The sequence below is a fragment of the Otolemur garnettii genome, unplaced genomic scaffold (assembly GCF_000181295.1).
Source record: "Otolemur garnettii isolate 467f Iridium unplaced genomic scaffold, OtoGar3 scaffold00007, whole genome shotgun sequence".
NCBI classification, from domain to species: Eukaryota; Metazoa; Chordata; class Mammalia; order Primates; family Galagidae; genus Otolemur; species Otolemur garnettii.
Window position 1 is genome coordinate 23,757,423 of NW_003852402.1, and position 24,318 is coordinate 23,781,740.

Consider the following 24,318-nt stretch of genomic DNA (forward strand, 5'->3'; position numbering starts at 1 on the left):
CCACCTTAGGTGTATGTGGCTGGCACCTTAGCCACTTGAGCCACAGGTGCCGAGCCCGTCCATTCTTGAGAGTTAAGAATGTTCTTGAAGAAGGAGTAACATTTCTTAATTTTGTTAAGTCTCTCCCTGTTTTAATTTTTAAAAATCTCACCATGTCTTTTTTTAACATGATAACTGCGATGTGAGTTGTATTTAACTCATACCAGTTTTGAGCCCAGGGCCTCCTGAAGCCTACAGAACTGGTGGATAGGCAGGAAGGTCCATAGCATGCCTGTGAATCACCTGCTCATTGTTTTCACTGTCTCTCCTACCCTGTCTCCTTGCTCTAGCTGGTCACCTAAGCCAGTGCATGCCACCTGTGCTGGACTGTGTTCTCGGATTACCACAACTTTCGACTGTGCATTTCCCCTTGAATGTTTGCCTGGCAGCTCTTTGAAGGAAATCCATGTGTATAGGGCCACCAGTGTGCTGCAGCTCCAACATTGTTGAACATACTTAGAGGGTGTGATTCAGAGGTCTTCATCTAGGCCACCCGAGGTCCACTCCAGACAGAACTAAATACTTTGGGAATGAAAAAAGACTTCAGTTCTCAGAAAAAATTAAATACGTTATATTGTGAGTCACATATAACTCAGGTGTTGTGTAGTATAAAAATTGATTCTAGTGCTGTGTGAGTTGCATATAACTCGCAGAAAACAATAATTTTTTTTATTAAATTAGAAAGGATTGTTTTGTTTTCAAAGTTTTTGTTCTGTTTTCATAATAAAACTCTGGGGTTCCAATAAAATCTTTTTTTCCAGTGTAGCAGTCTTTCTGTGTGATGAAACAGGAAGCATAAAACATTCCTCTGTATAGGACAGCCATATAATGGAATGATAAGCATGCATTCAAAAGGGTGACATATATTTACGTAAATGGATTTCCATTGCGTAGTTGAGGGGGAAATTGATATGTAAAACTTGAGGGGAAAAGGCCTTTGGAGCAGCATAGCACATAGGGCTTGATGCAATTTACATCAATTATGTTCTTTAGAGATTTTATGAAGTATTAAAAGTGTCCGTGATTTTTTTGTGGCCAAATATGTTAATACATTTGGAGCATCAGAGTGCCCATTAGTATATTAAGTCTCTGCAGAGTTTTACAGTTAGACTTTTCTACTGTATCTCATTTCATTGTCCAAAATTTGTTTGACTGTGGAGTGCTTTTTTTTCAAATAACATATTTTGGTGTCTTGAAGAGATAACATCACACGGATATTAATTGTATGAGTGTCATTGATAAAAAGATCTGGCTTGTTCTTGACCATACTGTGAATAGTGGTGGGCCAGGTGGTGGTGTTGCTTTCTTCTAATTTCTATATTGAATGGATTTTGTATACCCTTTCTAATGTCTTTATGTGGAAAAACAAACAGTTTTCGTTACCAAAAACCTGTACCCAATTCCATTAAACTGCTTCATAAGCTCTAATAATTATAAACATATCTGAGCAGCTAAATAAAAGCAGTAATTTGAAATATTGTCACTAAAAACGTTTACATCACCTCTCAGCTTTTGATTATAGATTATGTTTTTTTTTGTTCCTTAGTCTCCAAATTTTTATTTTATGCCAGACGTTGTGTGGAAAAAGATGAGACCATGGTATTCTATCAAGCCACTAGTGTTAGAGACGGAGTCAATCCAATGTGGGTTGGAGCTTTAGTTATGTTTGGTTTGCCACTGATACCAAATGTTTTGAGGCCAGAATCAGGACATTCCCTTTATTAGGGTTTGGGATCTGAGCACCTGTGAGACTCAGGAAATCTCTCTATCCTTTATAGCCCAGCCAACAGTTTGTTAAACTGGGAGATTCCTCGCTCTTTCACAGCCCAGCTGTTGGCATTCTGAGCAGCTGGAACATTCTCTTCTCTTACTAGCCACAGCCCTGGCCTTTCTAACCCCCAAGAAAGCACTGAACTAACATCCCGCCACCTTCCTGTAGTGGGCATGGCCTTGCACTTGGTGAGGGCCCTGTGCCACCTGGACAAGGACTTCTCTTGGCTTTCCTGCCCTGCCCCCAGCATTTTGTGGTCCCCTCTCTCCAGGCCCCTGATCAGCTTCAGTACTTGGATTGGAAAGGATCCTTTGTGAATTAATCTGTCCTGCCAGTCCCCGTGTACCTGCCCTTTGAAGGAAAAGCTGAGCTGGTTTCCTCTCTTTCATCAGGTTCATTTCTCCTTTCACCATAACTTGAGCCCTGTTTTCGTTTTTTTAGAAATGGCGCGTTCCTCTAGAATTTAGTTCATTTATGTTGCTTTGTATTCTCAGCTTTCTGAGTTTTAAAAACTATGATTTTATGGTGTCTGTTATGGTTGTTTCTTACTGTTGGCTGGTGTAGTGCTGCTGTCAGCATTGGTGTACAGTTATTTGTTTGAGTCCTTGTTTTTAGTTCTTTTGGGTAAATCCCTAGGAGTGGAATTGCTGGTCATATGGTGATTCTGTGTTTTAACTTTTTGAGGAACCGTAGGACAGTTTTTCACAGTAGCTGTGCCATTTTACATTCATGCTGGTGTTTAGTGTGAATATCTCATTTACTCCTCCTAGATGTTCTGAAATATGACACCAAAAACACAGACAACAACAACAGAAAGAAAATAGACAAATGGAATTTAAAATTCAAAACTCGTGTTCATATAGGAACAGAAAAAAGAATGGGAGAAAATATCTGTAAATCATATATCTGATAAAGGTTTAATAACCAGAAAGAACTGCTACAACTGACAACAAAAAACAAACGACTAGTTAAAAAAATGGGCAAAGGGGCTCGGTGCCTATAGCTCAAGCAGTTAGGGCGCCAGCCACATAACACTGGAGCTGGCGGGTTCGAATCCAGCCTGGGCCTGCCAAACACCAGTGACAACTACAACCAAAAAATAGCCGGGCATTGTGGTGGGTGCCTGTAGTCCCAGCTACTTGGGAGGCTGAGGCAAGAGGATCGCTCAAGCCCAAAAGTTTGAGGTTACTGTGAGCTGTGACAGCGCAGCACTCTACCCAGGGCAACAGCTTGAGACTCTGTTTAAAAAAAAAAAAATGGGCCAAAAGGTACACTGCACCAAAGAAGATAGACTCGTAGCCAATAAGTGCATGAAAAGATGTTCAGCATCATTATTCATTAAAGAAATGCAAATCAAAACCACAGTGAGATACCACTTTTCACCTACTAGGATGACTACTACCAAAAACCCAGAAAATAACAAGCATCAGTAAGGAAGTAAACACACTCAAATTTATTCTTTTGAGGCTCTTTTCTAGATCTTATAGATATTTCACCCTTTCTTTCTTTTTTCTCCTCTGTGTATTCTCTTATTTTTTCTCCTTTTTTCTTTTTTTGAGATAGTCTTCTCTCTGTTGCCAGAGCTACAGTGCCATAGCTTCAGCCTAGCTCCCAGCAACCCAAACTCCTGAGCTCAAGCAATCCTCCTGCCATAGCCTTCTGAGTAGCTGTGACTACCAGGTGTCATGCCACCACACCCAACTGATTTTTCTGTTTTTTAGCAGAGATGGGAGTCTTGTTTCGCTCAGCCTGGTCTCCGACTCCTGAGCTCAAGTGATCCTCCCACCTTGGACTCCCAGAGTGCTGGGATTACATGCATGAGCCACTGTACCTGGTCTGATTGTGTATTTTCATATAGCCTATCTGTCTTCATCCTCACTAATCGATCATAATGCTTGATCAATTCTGCTGTTGAGAGTCTCTGAATTTATTTTCATCAATTGAATTTTCACTCCAGAATTTCTGCATGATTTTATTATATTATTTCAATCTCTTTGTTAAATTTCTGTCGTAGAATTCTGAATTCCTTCTATACGTTACCTTTAAGTTCACTGAGCTTCGTCCAGACAGTTATTTTGAGTTCCCCTAGAAGTCACATCTCTGTTACTCCAAGACAGGTCACATGGTACCTTACTTTGTACATCTGGTTGAGGTCGTTTTCCTGGACTTTCTCGATGTTTGTGAGTATTTGTTGATGTCTGGACACTGAAGTGTTAGGTACTTACTTCATTCTTCATAATCTAGGCTGGTAAATACCTGTCCTTTGTGAGGGTTTTCCAAGAATTCAAAGGGAAAATTGGGTGCTGTTGCCAAAGCCTGTGGTCATTGTAGCCATTGCAGCACTAGGGGGTGCCCTAGACCCAGGATTGCTGCAACTCTTGCCGATTCCTCCATACACAGCCTTGGTGGACTTGGAGAAGATAAGGGAGAATTCTCTAGGTTCTAAGGCAAAATTTCTTACTTCCTTCTGTCACTTTGCCTAAGCAGAGGGGTATCTGTCTGTACTGGGCTGCCTGGAGTTGGGGGAGAAGGGATGTGGGTACTCTGATGGCTACTGCAGCTGTTGTACTGGGTCATACCCCAAGACCAAGGGAGCAGCACGGTTGCCCAAGGGCTGCAGTTGCTGTTTCCTAACTGCTACTTAAATTTATTCAGGGCTTCAGGTTACTTTAGTTAGTCAGCTGGTGGTGAAGACAGCCAGAACTCACTGTCCTTCCACAGGTGTGGAGGATTCCCCGCTGGCCCAGGGCTCATCAAGGCAGGAGCATCTTTTGAGGCCAGAAGTTTGAGACCAGCCTGAGCAAGGGTAAGACCTCATGTCTACACAAAATAGAAGAAGTAGCCAAGCATGGTAGTACATGCCTATAGTCCCAGCTACTTGAGAGGCTGAGGCAGGAGGATTGCTTGAGCTCAGGAGTTTGAGGTCGCAGTGAGCTATGATGACCCTACTGCAGTCTAGCCTAGGTGACACATGAAGATCTTGTCTCAAAAAAAAAAAAAAAATTAAAAGAGAAAACTTATTCCACGGGCACTGGTGGAATTCTGCCTGGGGGTGTATTCTGCTGTGCTGTGATGGGGCAGCACTTAGTTCCAGTGCAAGGTCCCACCCACACTTACGTCACTTTCTCTGTCCCAACCACACTGATTCTGTCTGCACTATACTCCCTGAGATTGGGGAAAGGATGGTGTAGGGCCGAGGAGCGTCCAACTTTTTTCTTTTTGCTGCACATTAAAAGAGAGAGAGTTGTCTTGGGCCACATGGTAAATACACAAACACTAATAAAAGCTGATTAGCCAAAAAAACAAAAAAAAAATGATCCTATACCACAGGTAAGCAAAACAAGTCTTCACAAAATCAGTGTGTTTCCCACGGGCTGCGTGTTGGACACCTGGCACTACAGGCAGCGTAAGACTATCTTCCTTACCCTATTCAATACCTCTTTCCTTACTATTTTACACTTGATCTTAGCCAAAAGGCAGAGAAGTGATTTTTCTGTTATTTATTTATTTTTTTGTTCTTATGAAGGTGCTTTCTTGTGTGGATAGTTGTTCATTTGGTCTTCATACTGGGATATGATACTACAGGATTCTATTCCAGTCTTGCTCTGGAATTTTGCTGGATTTAGTTTGTTAGTACATCTTAAGAACTTTTGCATCAATATTTATGAAAGATGTTAGCTTGTAGTTTTCTTATAGTGTCTTTGGTTTGATATCGAGGTAACACTGGCTTCACAGTATCCCCCCACCCCCCTTTCAATTTTTTAGAATAGTTTTGAAAAGGATTGGTGTTAATTCTTTAAATGTTTGGTAGACTTTACTAGTAAAGTCGTTTGGTCCCATACTTTTTTGGTTGGAAGTATTTTATACTGAGTGATTTCCCCTTATTTGTTAGGTCTATTTAAATTGTCCGCTTCTTGAGTCAGTTTTGGTGGTTGGTGTGTTTCTAGGAGTTTGTCCATTTCATTAGGTCATCAGTTTCTGGTACATAGTTGTTAGCATCTTTCTTTTGAAATCCTTTTTATTTCTGTATTACTATTATTGTCTCTTTCACTTGTTATTTTAGTCATTTGAGTCTAATCACCTTTTTTCTTAGTCATTCTAGCTAAGGTTTATTGATATTGTTGATCTATTCAACGAAGCAACTTTTTTTTTTGGTTACGTTGGTTTTTTTTTTTTTTTCTATTCTTTTTCTGTTAACTGTTTTATCTCCTCTCTGTTCTTTATTATTTTCTTCTTTCTGCTAGCTTCGAGTTTAATTTGCTCTTCTTTCTCTAACTTTGTTAAGTTTATAGTTAGATTATTGGTGCGAGTCTTTTAATGTAGGCATTGACAGGGTAGATTTCCTCATAGTACTGCTTTAACTATATGCATCTTGTAAATTTTGCTGTGTTGTATTTTCATTTTCATTTGTCTCAAGATCTTTTCTAATATCTGTTGTGGTTTCTTCTTTGATTCATTGTCTGTTCAAGAGTAAGTTACTTAATTTTCATATGTATATTGTCCAGTTTTTCTTCATTATTGATTTCTAGTTTTATTCCATTGTATTTGGAAAAGATATTTTTGTATTATTTCAGTTTTTTTTAAAACTTATTAAGACTTTTTTTGTGGACTTGCTTGTGGTCTGCCTTGGAGAGTGTCCCATGTGTACCTGAGGAGAATGTGTATTCTGTTGTTGTTAGGTAGAATGTTCTGTGTATGTCTGATGAGTCTAATACACCAAGTATTTATAGTTTTGTTCAAGTCCTCTGTTTCTTTATTGATCTTTTATCATATTCTCCTATGCAGGGTTGAAAGTGGGGTATTAAAGTCTTTGTTATTGTTAAATTGTCTGTTTTTTCCTTTCAATTCTGTTTTTGCTTGATACATTTTTGTTCTCTGTTGTTATATATATATATATATGTATCAAAAATTTACAATTTTGTATTTTAGTACCTTGAACCTCTTATCTCAATATATTATATCTTTCTTTGTCTGTTATCTTTTTTGATGATTTTAGTCTATTCTGAGAAAACAATACCTGTCCTAGCTCTTCTTCGGTTACTAATTGCATGGAGTATCTTTTCTTGTCCTTTTACTTTCAGTCTCTTCATGTCTTTGTATCTAAAGTATGTCTCTTGTAGATATAGGTGGATTGGGGTTTTTTTTTTTAATCCAGTCTGCCAGATTCTGCCTTTTAATTGAAGAGTTTAATCCATTTACATTTAAAGTAATGACTGATAAGGAAGAACTTACTAGTTCTTAGTTTAACTTAGTTTCTCCATTATTGCTTTTTTTTTTCCATTTAGATTTTTCTGTAGCATAGCATTCTGATTCCCTTCTCTTTTCCTTTTCTGTAATATTCTCTGGTTAGTTTTTTAGTGATTACCTTGGGGATTACAGTTAACATCTTAAAATAACAACCTAATTTAAATAATCCTTGGTTCAATAGCATATAAGCTCTGCTCTTATTTCTTCCTCTTTACATTGTTACTGTCAGAGACAACCTCTTCATACATTGTGTGTTCATTGACAAATTTATGATTCGTTTATACACTTGCCTTTTAACTCATATAGAACAGGGAAAGAAAAAAGAAGAGTTAAAAGCAGGAGTTCAATAATGCCATCTTTATAACTACCCATGTGATTACCTTTACCAGTGTTCAGTGTTTGTTCTTACAGATTTCCATTTTAACCTGGAGGTCGCCCTTTATCTTCTTGTAGGGCAGGTCTGCTGGTAACGCTTTTTCAGCTTTTGTTTATCTGGAAATGCCTTAATTTTTCCTATGTTCTTGAAGGATAGTTGTGTTAGGTATAGAATTCTTGGGGCTGAATTTTTTTTTTTTCCTAGACTAAATGTCATTCCTACTGCTACCTGCTCTTCATAGTTTCTGGTAACACTTCAGCTGTTAATCTTACAAGGCACTGTTGCATATGTCACGTTGCTCCTCCTTTGCCACTTTTGTCTTTCTATACTTCGATACAATGTACCTCACTGTGGCTCTCTTTGAGTTTATTCTTGGATTTCATGGAGATTCTTGGATGTTCATTTCTTTAATCGGATTTGGGAAGGTTTTGGCCATTATTTCTTCAGCAGTCTTTGTTTGTTTGTTTGTTTGTTTGTTACCTTTTCTTTGTCTTCTCTCCTGGGACTTCTATGATGTGTATGTTGGTACATGTCATGGTGTCCCATAGGTCCCTCCAGCTCTATTCAGTTTTCCTTAATGTTTTTTTGTTTGTTTCTGTTTTTTAGACTGGATAATTTTGACCACTTCAAGTTTGCTAATCATTTTTTCTGCCTGTTCAAATCAGCTATTGAAATGTTCTGGTGAGTTGTTCATTTAGGTTTTTTTACTTTTCAGCTTCAGAATTTGTTTGGTTCCTTTTAATGATTTTTCTTCATTGCTGTTCTCATTTTGTTCGCACATTGTTTTCCTGATTTCCTTTAGTACTTTATCCGTGGTTTCTTTTAGCTCTTTGCACATGTTTGGGACAATTGATTTAGTTTTTGACTTTCAAATTCTGGGCTTCCTCGAGAATGGTTTTTATTAAATGCTTTTCTTCTTACTAATGAGCTATGCTTTCCTGTTTATGTGCTTTGTAGTTATTTGTTGAGACCTTGACACTTTTAGAATTATAACATGGTAACTGTGGAAACCAAATTCTGTCACTCCTCAGGTGTTTGTTGCTAGGGGCTGTTGCCATCCATTTGTGATTTTCCCAAGTAATTTTTGCGAACTGTGTATTCCTTGTTGTGTGTGGTCACTGAAGTTTCTATTCTATTGTCTGTCAGCCAGTGACCTGACAAAGATAACAGAATTATTCTGGTTTAAAGAAAAAGTTGTTGTCTTTTAAAATCTTCCAGTAGATGTGGATAGCCAAGAGGGCAGGACAAGAGGACATAAATAAAGGCAAGCATCTGCATCTGTGCCTCTCTCAGTGGTCTGCCAAGTGACTAAAACACGCAGCCCCAGATTTTGGAGAACAAAGTCCCTCTACTGCCTGCCTGGTGCTAACCAGTTGCTCCAAGAATGCAGGCTGCTATTCTCCACTGCTGTGGCAGGGTGAGGAGTGGGAAGTGTAGCTGCTGGCGTGCACATGTGGTTCCCCCATCAAGATCAGTAGCCTTTCTTGAAAACTCTCCCAGTTGTTTTAAGTGTCCAGTTAGGTTCCAGAGTTCCAACATAGTTGATTCTGGTCATTTCTCCAGTTTATCAGTGGTTTTTGGTGGCGGGACCAACCCTAACAGCTTCTTCTTTCTTTTACATTTGGTCTCAGATGTCACAATAAACTTATGTTGTCTTTTTCACGTGCAGTATGCAGTATTTTTTTTCTGCTTTGTGTGTTTCACTATTTATACTGTCAAAGGAAAGAAATCAGTCTCAAACTTGAACACATAAAGGATTAAGATGTTTAAGTGTTTGTGGAAGAAACCTGTAAGTGTGATAGAAATTTTAATGTAGTGCTCTGTCAGTGTTTTGTACAATCGCATCATGTTTTATGCAAGTAACAAAGTTGTGTCTCTAGTGAAAAAAAAGTTATTTTTTAAACCTTGGTTCTACTCTTCACTCTGTATTATTAGCTTAAGTGTCCTAGAGAATGTTCAGTATTTATCATGGTTTAATCATTTGGGAAAAATAATAGAACAATAGAACATCTAGTTGCACACTACTTAATGAGTTCACCGCATTTACAGCAGTTTTCCTTTAAAGCCAAAATTACTACAGAAAATGTTAGAGGTAAATCTATCTTGCTCTGATAATTAGAAAGACTGACAACAGCAAGATTCAGTGAAAAAACAGTAGCTTGCTGTTTTATTCTTTGATTTTAATCTTTAGTTCAAAATGCTCAATTTGTTCTCCATATAAATTTTGCTTATTTACCTAGAGAAAAGTCATCTAGGCACTTAAAAAACAATCTGTACCCTTTTTGTTCAATTATTTTGCAATTATTCAAAAATTATTTTAAGACTATTTCAAAGACATAAGTACTGGATTGCCACCCAAGTCCTTTAATGTTACAGTAGCTTGAATACAAGCATTTGTATCCAAAGAGTTTCTTATTGGAGGTACCAAGAATATCACAATATAACACCATTTTTTTTTTACAAGTAAAGATTCATAGGAGACGAGTCTAGTTTGGGAGTATTTATGGCTGTTAATTTTTTTAAAAAACAGTGTACGTATTCTATCATTCCTAGGGCAAAACTCAGCTGGTGGTTCAGAATAGTTATCTGTATTCTTTAAGTAAATAGAATGGTTACTTTTTCAGGATTAAAGAATCATGAAGTCTTTTTGGGTTTTTTTTTTTTTTTTAGTGTACTGAATGATGAATGCTATTTATTTATTTATATTTATTGTTGGGTATTGATTGAAGGTACAAGAAACCAGGTTACACTGATTGCATTTGTTAGGTAAAGTCCCCCTTATAATTGTGTTCCACCCCCAAAAGGTGTGTCATACTTGGAGACCCCACTACCTTCCCTCTTTCCCTCTCTCTGCTCTTCCCTTCTCCCACCCCTCCCTCCTTCCATCTTTCTGTTCTTCCTTTCCCCCACCCCCTCCCTCCTTCTCTCTCTTTACTCTCCCCATTCCCCATCCCCCACTGTGTACTAGGCTATTAATTGTCCCCATGTCAAAATTGAGTACATAGGATTCTTGCTTCTCCATTCTTGTGATGCTTTACTAAGAATAATGTGTTCCACTTCCATCCAGGTTAATACAAAGGATGTAAAGTCTCCATCTTTCTTAATGGCTGAATAGTATTCCATGGTGTACATGTACTACAACTTGTTAATCCATTCCTGGGTTGGTGGGCATTTAGCCTGTTTCCACATTTTGGCGATTGTAGATTGAGCTGCCATAAACAGTCTAGTGCAAGTGTCCTTATGATAAAAGGATTTTTTTCCTTCTGGGCAGATGCCCAGTAATGGGATTGCAGAATCAAATGGAAAGTCTAAGCTTGAGTTCTTTGAGGGTTCTCCATACTTCCTTCCAAAAAGGTTGTATTAATTTGCAGTCCCAGCAGCAGTGTAAAAGTGTTCCTTTCTCTCCACATCCATGACAGCATCTGCAGTTTTGAGATTTTGTGATGTGGTCATTCTTGCTGGGGTTAGATGATATCTCAGGGTGGTTTTGATTTGCATTTCTCTGATAATTAGGGATGATGAGCATTTTTTCATATGTTTGCTAGCCATGTGTCTGTCTTCTTTAGAGAAGATTTTATTCATCTCTCTTGCCCATTGATATGTGGGGTTGTTGGCTTTTTTCATGTGGATTAATTTGAGTTCTCTGTAGATCCTAGTTATCAAGCTTTTGTCTAATTCAAAATATGCAAATATCCTTTCCCATTGTGTAGGTTGTCTATTTGCTTTGGTTGTTATCCCTTAGCTGTACAGAAGCCTTTTAATTTAATTAAGTCCCATTTGTTTATTTTCATTATTGTTGTAATTGCCACGGAAGTCTTCTTCGTAAAGTCTTTCCCCAGGCTGATATTGTCAAGTGTTCTTCCTATGCTCTCTTTGAGGATTTTTATCATTTCATGCCTTAAATTTAAATATAGCAAGTGTATAGTATGGAGGGGTAAAATATAACATTATTATCAATTATAAGTTTACACTTTATACCAACTAGCTTTTTTTTTTTTTTTTTAAGATTGTATCTTTCTCTGTTGCCCAGGCAAAAGTGCAGTGACATCATTGTAGCTCCCTGCACCTTCATTCTCCTGGGCTCAAGCAATCCTTCCTCAGCCTCTCAAGTACTTAGGACTACAGACACATGGCAGCACACCCAGGAAATTTTTCTATTTTAGTAGAGATGGGTCTTACTGTGTTGCTCAGGCTTTTCTCGAACTCCTGGCCTCAAGCAGTCCTTCTGCCTTAGCCTCCCAAAGTGCTAGGATTATATGCATGAGCCATCATGCCTGGCTCCCACTAGCCTTTCAGCAAACAAAAATTATTCCATAACTAGTATCTTATGCAGACTCAGCAAACGCAGCTACTTAGAATGAGATGATAGGCAGAACACTTACAGATATAAACTAGATATCCAGAGCTGATGATAAAAATCACTCTTTTTAGTATAGAGAGGTAAGGCTCTCACTCTTGGTTGGGATAATGGTTAGAGTTTTTGCAGTGATCTGGTAAACTAGCCCATCACAAGTCAGAAATAGCAAGTTAGAAATGAAGTTTCAGGAAAATTTCGAGTTGATTTGGCAATGAAGTTTCAGGAAAAGAGTTGATTTGGCAGTAAGTACCTTGTTTTGTTATATGTTATGAATTATGTTATGAATTGTACTAGTAATTTATATACTCTAAAAAGAAAAAAATATCAATTACATTTGACATCACATTAATTGTGAAATGTATCCTGATTTCAAAGATATTATAATGTATAGGAATGTAAATGATAACTGGTTTTAAATCTCAGTTTTGTCATTTTTTTGACTTGATCAGGGAACTCTTTGAGCATATTATCTTCATGTGTGAAATGGGACAATATAGCCTACCCTTGAGTTAGGAAGACTAGTTAAGAGAAATTGAATTATCTAGTATGGGTTGGGCATTTGATACTTGTTATTTAGCGTTCCTTTCTTCCATCTAAAACTATTGTGATAATGGAAAGAGACCCTTTATAGCCTGCCCTGGACAAACCAAACCAAACGCTAATATATTGGATATAAAAACTCAAAAAGAAAAATTCCTTATTGGAGCTATTGAAGTGCCAAACATGACTGTCCCATCTCTCCTCCCCCGGCCCACCTCCCCTGTCTCCTGGTTATAGCTGATGATATCGTTGACTGGTTCCAGTATGATGATTGATATTTTCCTACTGGAAACTAAGCATCATAAATAATGTGGATATTTTTACTATATTGGCTTTTAGAAGGCACATTTTAAGAATTTTCAATCCTTTTAAATGTAGTTGTGATGCTTGAAGTCCTACTCTCTAGTTATGTGGAATTCCTCCTCTTCTGATGATGCCAAGTAAACACAGTATTAATCAGAGCAGGTGGGTCTTTTTTTTCTTTTGAGACAGAGCCTCAAGCTGTCCCCCTGGGTAGAGTGCTGTGGCATCACAGCTCCCAGCAACCTCCAACTTCTGGGCTCAAGTGAATCTACTGCCTCAGCCTCCCAAGTAGCTGGGACCACAGGTGCCCACCACAACGCCCAGCTATTTTTTGGTTGCAGCCATCATTGTTGTTTGGCAGGCCCGGGCTGGATTCAAACCCGCCACCTTAGGTGTATATGGCTGGCGCCTCAGCCACTTGAGCCACAGGCGCTGAACCCAGGTGGGTCTTTTTAAGCAAGGGGTTGGATTTTGTGATGTTTGGCAGAAGGGAGAATTTCTCATTATAATTTCTATTTTGAAGATTCCCAGTAAACCCAGAACAACATTTTCTTGAATAGTAAGATATTCATAGCTTTAATTTTTATGTGTTCTTTTCTCTCAGATTTTTCAAGCCACATTCAATTGATAGGATGAAAAAATTTAAGAGAAGGCTCTCCCTCACACTGCGAGGAAGTCAGACTATTGATGAGTCATTGTCTGAACTGGCTGAACAAATGACTATTGAAGAAAGCAGCAGCAAGGATAACGGTAAGTGTTTGGGGTGGCGGGAAAAGCTTCCCCGTTCTGATAACTCTGCAAATAGGATGTAAATTTACTTTTCAGATACATTCATAATAGCTTCCTTTTCATTGCATCTCTGTTATTCTCTGGTTTCTTAGGAAACGGAAAACCACATTACTTTTGTTTTCTTACTGGCGTATTCCCCTCTCAGTCCAGTAGTGTTAGGATACTTGGTCTCAAACCCGATGACTTCTTCTAACCTATGTATCTTCCCATTTTCTCACTAGTTCTTTAAATAAGAATGTATTTTATATTATCTTAATTGTTAAATAACCATTTTAAATGAACATTTAAATATTTTTGTTATTCTCATAACCTAAATTATTACAGCTTAAATTAAAGGCCTAGGAAGTTCGTGAAATTTCTGTTTGTGGCTTCCTCATAAGTTTATAACATTCTGTATCCATATTGATTACCCACATAGATTACAGGGTTAATCACATGAGTGAATGTTACTGTTTTCTTATTTTATGTGTAACACAGAGTCTGCACCTAGTATTAAGGCGGTAGGCATATAGTGTTTCACACATTTGACAGTTCTTTTTTGCAATGTAAAGTAGCAGTACACAGATGTTAATATAAAATAAAAGGAGCTTGTTAAGTTGAGTGGATTAAAATCCAAAATCCTGATGAAATTTATAGAACTAGGCTACATGTTTGAAACCAAAATAGCTCTGGGGATGTCATAATAATAACCAGGGAAGTGCTTACGTGAATGGCTGCCAGAGTGTCATGGTGTGCAGTGTCTGGCAAGTGTCTGGAATCTCTCCTCTGTTAGAGATTTGTGGCAGTGGATAAAAGCACAGACGCCTTCCTGATAGGGCCAGTACTTTAAAACCCAGGCTACTTTTTCACTTCAGAGTCTATAGCAGGGGTCCTGCTCAAACAGGGGGCCAGTTCACTGTCCCTCAGACCGTTGGAGAGCTGGACTGTGGGCCCCGGGATGAGTCGGCTGCTAAGCAGGACAGGCAGCGGCGGGTTTGGCAAAAACACCCAGCAGGCCAGATAAATGTCCTCCGCGGGCTGCATGTGGCCCTCGGGCCATAGTTTGAGGACGCCTGGTCCACAGCATTGATCTTTTCTGTCAGACCCTCTTCATTTTGTTAAGGTTTTCCGTGTTATCAACTGTTTGCTTTGTTTTTAACATGGGAGGAGGATTGAGGATGGGCTCAGTAGGAAATTTAAAGTAAAAATGTGGTTATGTGGCTATAACTAAAACTGTATAAATAAAAATTTGGATATAGTTATGTGTAGGAGGGAAGAATTTTATATTGCAGTTAAACCTCAAAGATGGTTTTATAAACTTGCTTTTGTTACTTTTTCCAGGGGATCTCTCCTACACACATGGAGCAAAATCTTTACTTGTCGCGTAGACGTTTAATTCTTGTTATTAGTTAAGACAACTATGCACATACTTTTGATAGAAGACTCCTGACAGTATGTTTGCCAGTGATGCTCACAAATAAACACAGCATACGTCGTCTTAACAATTATTTAACTATGAAACAAACCTCTCTTTCTAAAGAAGAGGAGGTATGTTTCAAAGAAAATGAACATGTTTTGGAGAGCTAATTAATATTTTAGATCAACTGCGTATTTTCTGGAATATTTGAATTTTAATGGAATTGACTATTTAATGTGTATGGGGTTTCCCTAGGATGAAAATGTTTTGGAAGAAGATCGAGGTAATAGTTGTACCACATTGTAAATGTACCCAATGCCACTGAGTTGTACACGGTAAAATGGTTAATTTAATGCTATGGGAATTTCATCTCAGTTAAAAACTCAGTTCATCTGAGATAGGCTTTTTCCTTGTAGGTACTCAGTTTGCTTGATAAAATTCTTAATGGTATTTTACACATATCACAGAAAAGTTATGATCTTTTAGGATCTTGTCTTTTAAGTAGTTAGCCTTGAACTTATTTTTCCTATAATGGGAAGATGTATTGTGATGATTGAATTTGGTGAGAATGAGTGACAAAATGATCCTATTTGGGACTTTTTGATACAAGTGAAATTCTTCAGCTAATGAAATTTGCTAGGTGCACATGTTCCCAGGCAGTGTATTCAGACAAACTTAACAGAATGTCACTTCTCATAATTACTTAGGATTGGGAGTAACCCCCCCAAAAAGCAAAAATTGAAATGTGTGTTTTTTTCCAGATATTCCAATTTCTGGTCCTGACTTGTCAGTCTATGCATTTCTCATATTGTTGAGTCAGGAGATCCTAAATTGGGGAATAGAGTCATAGCCTCTATAACGATACGTACTTAAATACTTCTGTTTTCTTCATTAATTGACACACCTTTCGGAATGTCCAGTACATAGGAACAAAAGATCCTTTAAGCCCGGACAATATCTTTTATAGGCAACATGCAGGGGTGTCCAACCTTTCTTTTTCTGCTACACAATGGAAGAATGAGTTGTTTTGGGCCACACATTAAACACTAACATCAAGGAAAGCTGATTAGCAAAAAAATGGTCTGTGCATAGTTTTCATGATATCTGGCACTGCAGATAAGCAAAAAAAGTCCCCATACAATCAGCATGTGGCTATGGGCTTCAGGTTGGGCACCTCAGGTATATAGCAAATGGAGGAGTTGTAGGAAAATAATCTTGGGATACAGTAAGATAAGCAAATTGATCAAAAATTGGTGGGTTCTATTAGTGATTTTGTGATTGTTAGCCAAATTTGATTATATAAAATACGGATATTTAAATTGCTAGTTAAATCTTCTAAAATCTAATAAGTACAGATCTTATAACAGGTTCGTGGATCTATTTAAGCAACATCTTTTTCACCTGCAAGATTCTGACTTCCACATGTAATTGCAGATAACTGTGGCTTTCTTCTGAATATTTTGTCTTTCTTTGCTTCCCACTTTGCCAATCTCAATATTCAACTTGGAGAGTGTATTTTTAAAATGATTTGTTCTGATGCTTCTTTTGTCTAATAAAAACACTTTTTCAAAACAGGAACAAAGTCCTGCGGATGTTTTCTATGTTTACAGAGAAACGGCTAATTCTAGTGCTTTGTATATAGGTAACAAAAGACATGAGATTAAGTATAATTATCTCATTACGACTTTCTGTTTTGTTTTCTGTTTTGCTTTCTCAATCCTTCTCGTGTGATCCTGGGCTGATGGTGGAATGATTTTTGGATACTGTGAACCCCAGAGCCTATTGTGAAGAATGGCAGGCCTCCAACATCTCACAGTATGCATTCCTTCCTCCACCAGTACACAGGGTCTTTCAAGAAGCCCCCATTGCGGAGACCACACAGTGTTATTGGAGGAAGCCTTGGCTCCTTCATGGCAATGCCCAGAAATGGAAGCAGATTAGGTAATTTGATTATTTGTCTATTGAATTTACCTTTTTGATTGTAGGTCATACACATAGTTCAGTTGTGTCGAAGTCAGCCAACCTTTATTATCTGATTTGTCAGATTAAAATCAAAGAATAGGAGGGATAGTAGAAAGATGGAAGGTTCTGGAGAGGGAGCAGTGCTGACACTATGGAAAAGAAAAATGTGAAAACCTGTCCATCAGAAGGGAAATGAACCCTGTAAGAAATGGATGCACGATTTCAAGATTGATGACAGGTTGGGATGGTGCTTCATTTAAGGTCGTACCTTAGAAACTCTTCAGATCATCACCAGATGACATAGCCTTTGATAATATGCAAAGATGAGTGTAGATTTTTATCACCTGTTATTTTGTCATTATATCCTTTTAAATATCTAGGAAAAAATGTATTTTCAAGTTTCTGTTTATTTTGTTTATTTCTCTGGTCTTTTTTGATGGGTGTATCATTTATTGATCTTGTTTTGATTTTTAAAATCACTTGAAGTATAACCAATATTTGACAGTGTCATTAGACAGTTACATCTGCTGAAGTTCCTGAGAGTTTTATTCTCCTGCTTGCTTTATCTACCTCCTTTCGGCACAATAGACTATTTCCTCGTGTGTTTCTTTAATTTTGGAAATATGAGTTTCTCTACAGTGAGGTTTTATTCATGGGAAATGTAGATAGCCTACCTTTATCTTTGTAGGTACAACCCTACAGAAATGGTACTCTGAAGTTGGCTCACACTGCTTCATGAAGTTGTATGTTAAATTTTCAAGAATTTTGCAAACTGTTGGTTAAACATAGCTATTAATCAAATTTTAAGTTATATAAACTTACAACTAAGTAAGCTAAATTAAAAACAAAGGTAATGAATATTCAAGAGCCATTACTTCCTAATTATGTTACTACTTTTTACTATTCTCTATGCTGTGGGGTTATTTATTTCTCACGTATCTTTTTAGTCAAAATGCTATGTAATGGTCTGTCTGCTGCACATTTCTTCCCAGCAGTATAGTCAGTGATGTCCTGTTGGTGGTCTGAAAATGGTCACGGAGGGAGAAATCTGAAAACACCACAGATCAGCATTTGGCATTGTCTAGAAGCACGTGCACACTGTTTTTAAGTAAAGGGCCAGTTAGTAAACTTTTTAGGGTTTGTGGACATATATTCTGTTTGCATATTATTTGTTTGCTAACCATTTAAAAATGCAAAAAACAATTTTAACTCAGGGGCCATACAAAAACAAATCATGCTTTTTCTATTCCTTTGTTCTAGACTTAAGAAAGTAATATTGAAAATGTTAGTAATGCATATTAAATTTAAAAGCGTATTGTGTTATAGCTATAACATTATCAATGGTACAAAAATTGATCAAGTAAATAGTATTCTAGGTCTCAAGAGCTATTACCTGAATCAGCAAAACAGTTACTATCCCCGCTGACAAACAAGTGGCTTTCTGACATAAGCCTTCATTGCTTGCCTTGACTGAGATGAAAATACTGACCAATAATCTAGTCAGAGCTGCATTTGTTAATGACATGAATAATTTCTTGGTTGAGCCAGATAGTACTCAAGTATTTATTTATAGTCTGATATTAATCAACTTCCTTTGTAGTCCTTGTACAATAGGACTGATTTTTATTTTAAAGTTGGCCCTTTGAGTCTCAATGGTTTAGCACTTTTGAGAGTTGGGCCTTTTTGTGGGAATGTCTCTTGCAATTCACATGCCTAGAACTTCGTCTTTTATCCCCATTGTGGCCATTAAGCCATAGGACCCTCTTAATCAAAACCAGCAGCCTGTCCCAAGATAGTGACAAAGTCAGTTTGTGCATAACAGCTTTGGATGTTCAGTGCTCTTCTGCTTCTGCTTCCTGGGTCTTACCCAGACATTCCTGCACACTAAGCTGTACATACTCAGGTATTATATTTTAGTTGACATTTCCTTGAGGAAGGGAGATAATTCAGATTTTATTAGAAATGGAATACATGGTTAAAGTATCCTTTAACATTTTAAGTTTGACAGAAAAGAATATGTGATCTCCTATGTGTTAGATACCGAATTTTAACAGGTTAGGTATCAATCACCAGTACATTCACTTTTGCTACAAAGTTCATTTTTTCTTCAGATCTTTGGATCTCAACATAAAATTTCTCCAGTAATCTCTGCTTAATTGAAGTATATTCTAAAGTTACATACTGAACTGTTAAAAAACCATTACCATTTGCAACTGCTTACAAATATGAATTGGAGTTTTCTCAATATTGAATTACCAAGACAAAACTATAGAAATAAGGTGAATTCTAAGATTGATTTGATATTAGACCCTTGAGTTCAACTTTTTCTTAATCTAAACAATCCTCTCATATATATTCATATGTAGTATATATATATTTTTTGGTAGTTTTTGGCTAGGGCTGGGTTTGAACACGCCACCTCTGGCATATGAGGCCAGCGCTCTACTCCTTTGAGCCACAGGCGCCACCCAACAATTCTCATATTTTTATCACTAAATATTGTTTGTTAAAAGTTTAAATTTATACTGGCTGGGTGCAGTAGCTCATACCTATAATACTTAGCACCCTGGGAGGCCAAGGCAAGTGGTTTGCTTGAGCTCAGGAGTTGGAGACCAGCTTAAGCAAGATGGAGACTCCATCTCTACTAAAAGTAGGAAAGCTGAAACAAGAGGATCTCTTGAGCCTAGGAGCTTGAGCTTTGCTGTGAGCTACGATGATGCCATGACTCTCTACCCTGGGCGACAGAGTGAGACTCTGTCTCAAAAAAAAAAGTTTAAATTTATACTTAGAAAATAACCGTTTTCAGTTGTCTTAAACATTGAATATATTTCATTTGAAAATGAAGTCCAGTTATCTGGTATGTTTCTTGATTTTTAGTCAATATTCAACTCATTTGACTATTTATCCAGCACCTTCTAAACTCAGGCAGTTTGTTAAGTTCTCAGAATATGAAAGTGAGTAAACCAAATCCTGCCCTGTTTTGTGAGCCAAAACAATGTTCTTCAGTGCAGGAGGGCACAGTAGTCAGCTCTGTCTGAGATTAGAAAAGACTTCACTAAGGGATGACACCTGAGCACTCTTTTGAAGAGTGAGCCTAAGTTTGCCAGATGGGTAATAAAATGGGGAAAGGCATCTCTAACCAGTGTTAAAGCACTGCAGTAATCTGCCGTGGATACATATGCTCTTATTTATTTTAAACAGCACGATGCTTTGGGGGAAACAAATAATTATACAGAGAGTAATAGTGTCAAGAGGTGAGTTCTAGATCTAGCATTTGTTTCTAGTGGGCTACTTTTGCTAGATGAACTAGAGAATGATAAATGCAAGCATATAAGCAGGAATATGACTATATAAGTTTGTTTAACTCTATTAAACACATACAGCAACCCAGCTTGCATTGTAATATGCTCCCAACAGATTTTTGAACTTTTGGAGGTCATAAACTTGTATTTGAAGTTCTGGTGCAAAGTATTCAGTGAATTACTTTTGAATTGTTTTATTTTTAACCCTGGGGACAAAGGAGAAGCTATATTAGCAGCTTTAAAAAGTTTTACAAATAATATTCAAAGAACTAATTTCATTTGCTGTAGACTCAGTGGCACGTATTTAGTGGAATGAATACTTAAGTAAGAGGCAAAAGGCTGGGTTTCTGTCCCAGCTTTGCCTCTAGTTTTGTGACCTGTTGAAAGTCATTTACCTTGCAAGTCTCAAGTTTTTAGATCTAGAAAATAGATAATGATTTCTTAAATACTATTTCCAGTCTATAATCTTGTTCAATTCCTTTTTAATTTTTATTTATTTATTTTTTTAGAGATGGAGTCTCACTTTGTTGCCCTCGGTAGAGTGCTATGGCATCACAGCTCACAGCAACCTCCAGCTGTTGGGCTTTAGGCAATTCTCTTGCCTCAGCTCCCTAAGTAGCTGGGACTACAGACGCCCACCACAACACCTGGCTATTTTTTGTTGCAGTTTAGCTGGGGCCGGGTTTGAGCCCACCACCCTAGGTATATGGGGCCGGCACCCTACTCACTGAGCCACAGGCACTGCCCTTTAATTTTTATTTTTAAATTTATTTTTAATTTCAGAGTATCAGTAGATGCAAAAACAAAGAGCATGTGATCCTTTCAATAGATGCAAAAAAAGCATTTGACAAAATTTAGCACCCTTCTATGATGAGAACACTTAACAAAATTGGTATAGATGAGAAATACCTCAATTATAAATTATATATGCAACCAGCACTTATGTTCAATTCTTAATTACGTCTTTAATGCTATTTTTTCCATTATTTTTCATGATTTAAAACTGTAAAAGGATTTCTTACTCTACTATTTTAAGACATTTTAGTTACATTTTGATGTATTAACTGTACACCTATGGTTCTTGGGATGTAAAAGATGTTTTATGTTGTGATTTTTACATGTTGGCTGTCTACATTTTACCTATAGTGATAATAATATGATATAGTAGGAAATAATATATCTCTTTTAAAGTAAATAATGTCTCATTTTCTGATGTAGATATTGTTCATGAAAATCTAAAAATGGGATCAGACGGTGAGAGTGACCAAGCTTCTGGAACATCATCTGATGAAGTCCAGTCACCTACAGGTGTTTGTCTCAGAAATCGCATACATAGACGGATCTCAATGGAGGTAACCATCTAAAATATACACACATACTTACGTACATGTGTTTGTGTAGATGAGTAAACACATACAACACACAGAGTTAATGCCTGTTGGACATTGACGTGAAGGCAGATGACACTTGCAAGAGAGTTAGATCAGTGAGTTGTAGTTTTGAATATTTCCTCTTTTCTAATTACTTTCCCAAGGCAGGTATACATTAATTATACTTGTTTGAATTCTATGAAAAATTATTTAAGGCCCTCTATTAGTGAGAAATGAATTTTTAAAAATTTAAGAATGATACATCCGCAGAAGTCTTCAGAAATACGATTTTCATTATATTTCTGAGCTTCATCTGGGTGCTTTATATTTTATATATATTTTACTTTAAATTTTAAGAAGTATAAATAAAATAGCACTAGCTTTTTTTCCTTATGTTATAAAGATGGGTATCCTTTCTTTTGTGGTTCATTATATCTACTAATATTTGTAGCACATATGAATTACTTCTCCATGTAAAAGAATAAAGGATTCATTTCCTTTTCTTTGTCAATAGTGTGTTACAACCTTGAGGATAGAAGTTGATTGTAACTGTTATTTCAATACATAGTGTACATTAAAATAGTTTCCTGCAAAAAAATAAAATTTAAAATAAAAGCCACCGGTGTTTTTTAGTGCTGTTGAGATGATGACCAGTGTATCTGTCCTGTTGGTTGATTATATTTTATTATTAAAAGATTCTTTTGAATCGGTTAAGGAAAATAATAATCAGTCTTCTGCATGATAAATTACCATTTTTCAACTCTTGAAATCAGCATGATCTATTTTTATAGCTAAATTATATCATAAAAATAAAAATATTTATTTATTTCAATATATATATAAATGGTTTTCTTTATCATATATTTAAAAGTTTTATTTAGCATAGGGCTTGTATCTGGATTTTCTCATTCTTCCCTGAGCTATAATTTGTTTTAAGGTGACACACTCTTGATTTTGTTTTTTTATAGTTTATTTTAATATTTGGAAAAACTTCCATTTTCCCTGTCCCATGTATACATATGCTCTTATTTATTTTAGAATATTTTGGGACACTTTTTTCTGTTTATTCTTCCAAATAAACTTTAGGCATTTTATTTTGTTTCAAAATAATCTTATTGGGATTTGATTATGGTGACATAAATTATAAAGGTAATATGGGGAGGACTCAGTCTTATATCTGTGAGTAAATATTTCATACAGTTTCTATACATCTCTATTGAGTTTCATGGTTTGGTTTCTATTATGAATAGGAGGGATTTCCTTGTGTAGGATTTATATTTCTTGATATGATCATAGAGGCAAGATTGCCTTTCAAGTTTCTCCCAGCTCATATTCTATAATCAAATAGAAATACCACTAACATAGCAATAATATTTTAATTCTCTTTTACCATGTTGCAGATAAAATCATACAATAGTTACTTGTTTAGTTATTTAAACTGATGACATTGTGTAGTAGTATTTGTTCCTATTATATGGTATAATAATTTCAAAGTAAATTTGAAGTTGAATTTATCAATGAAAGGACTCAGAAATAACTAGGTTTGCAAAGTACCATTTCCGTAAAACCTCACTGTATCACCTTTGCTTCCAGTAAATAATATTTTTTGTCTTGAGTACATTATATATAGTCAATGTAGGTAACTTTGCAACTGCAATAAAACTTTAGTGTTACTTATCACTAAGAAATATATATTAGAGCCTGTGAATTCAAAAGTCAAAAGCTCTTGTCTTTTCTATTGTTGATTACCCCCTTTTTTTCCTTTTAAGGATTTGAATAAGAGGTTATCACTGCCTGCAGATATCAGAATACCTGATGGTTATCTTGAAAAATTGCAGATAAACAGCCCACCATTTGATCAACCAATGAGTCGAAGGTCTCGTAGAGCTTCCTTAGTAAGTTTTTGGTCTACTATGTCTCCCCTATCAGAATCTTCTTTTTTGATTTTTTTGAGGTGTAAACATTTTAAAGTAATTTTTATATTTAATTTTCATTTTTATATTTAGATAGTTTTGATTATATTGCCCTTATCATTTTTCATTCTTCAGGGTTTATTGGGATCCTTAAGATGCATCCAATAGGATGCTTACTAAAATAGGATTATATTTCAAATATAGATTTTATTTTAAGCGAAGTTATGTTTTTATTTTGGTAAATGATTGATGTATGCTAGATGTATAATGGATATTTATATATCTAGTAAGTGTGTACTAGATGTATAAACATATATGTGGATATATATTAGATATACAGAGTACACAAACCATGATTGTACAGCTCAGTGAATTTTTGCAATGTTAACAGACCTGTATAATCTGTGCCTAGATTAATAAAAGAAAATTTCATAATCCCAGAAACCCTCTACTGTTCCCTTTCGCATCATTTAATACTCCCTACTTCCTCAACTGTAGCCATAATCTTGCCTTCTAATGGTAAACGTTAGTTTTAACCAGGTGTGTCACGCTGTTACGATCATATTGTTTTATACTATGTTTTAACATCTGGGCCTTTTTTAAATCTTTGCTCACTATGTATTCTTATTTTTAAAATATATTAAAGTATATTTTCTACAAATGAGTTGACCTTTCTGTTTACATAGACTTTATATATTATACAAGACGTATTCCAGTATGGATGGAAGTATACAGTATGTCGTATTTTTGTGGTTGGCTTCTTTTGCTCATTGTTATGTTTGCAATAACAAAACCGTTAATGAAACTTGAAAGTGTTGAAACTGTTAAGTTTCATCAGTTAGAATTAATTAATTTATTTATTTTCACTGTTGCATGATATTTCGTTTATGAAAAAGTACTGTCCTCTATCTGTTCTCCTGTTACTGAGCATTCTGATTGTTTCAGTTTTGACT

At 36.4% G+C, this 24,318-nt stretch overlaps 1 protein-coding gene across 3 annotated transcripts in view; it reads left to right on the forward strand.

Moving 5' to 3' along the window:
• The window catches only part of CDK17 (cyclin dependent kinase 17), a 92,134-nt gene that overhangs the window by 38,551 nt on the left and 29,265 nt on the right, over positions 1 to 24,318 (forward strand). For 2 of the 3 annotated variants that reach the window (XM_003783336.3, XM_023509360.1), the window contains exons 1-4: positions 13,237 to 13,383; positions 16,595 to 16,759; positions 21,301 to 21,434; positions 23,222 to 23,347. In XM_003783336.3, coding sequence (XP_003783384.1) covers positions 13,266 to 13,383; positions 16,595 to 16,759; positions 21,301 to 21,434; positions 23,222 to 23,347 — 543 coding nt within the window. In that variant the 5' untranslated portion in view covers positions 13,237 to 13,265. Of the gene's footprint in view, positions 1 to 13,236; positions 13,384 to 16,594; positions 16,760 to 21,300; positions 21,435 to 23,221; positions 23,348 to 24,318 lie in introns of those variants that run through there. The other variant, XM_023509359.1, reaches the window with a different exon arrangement.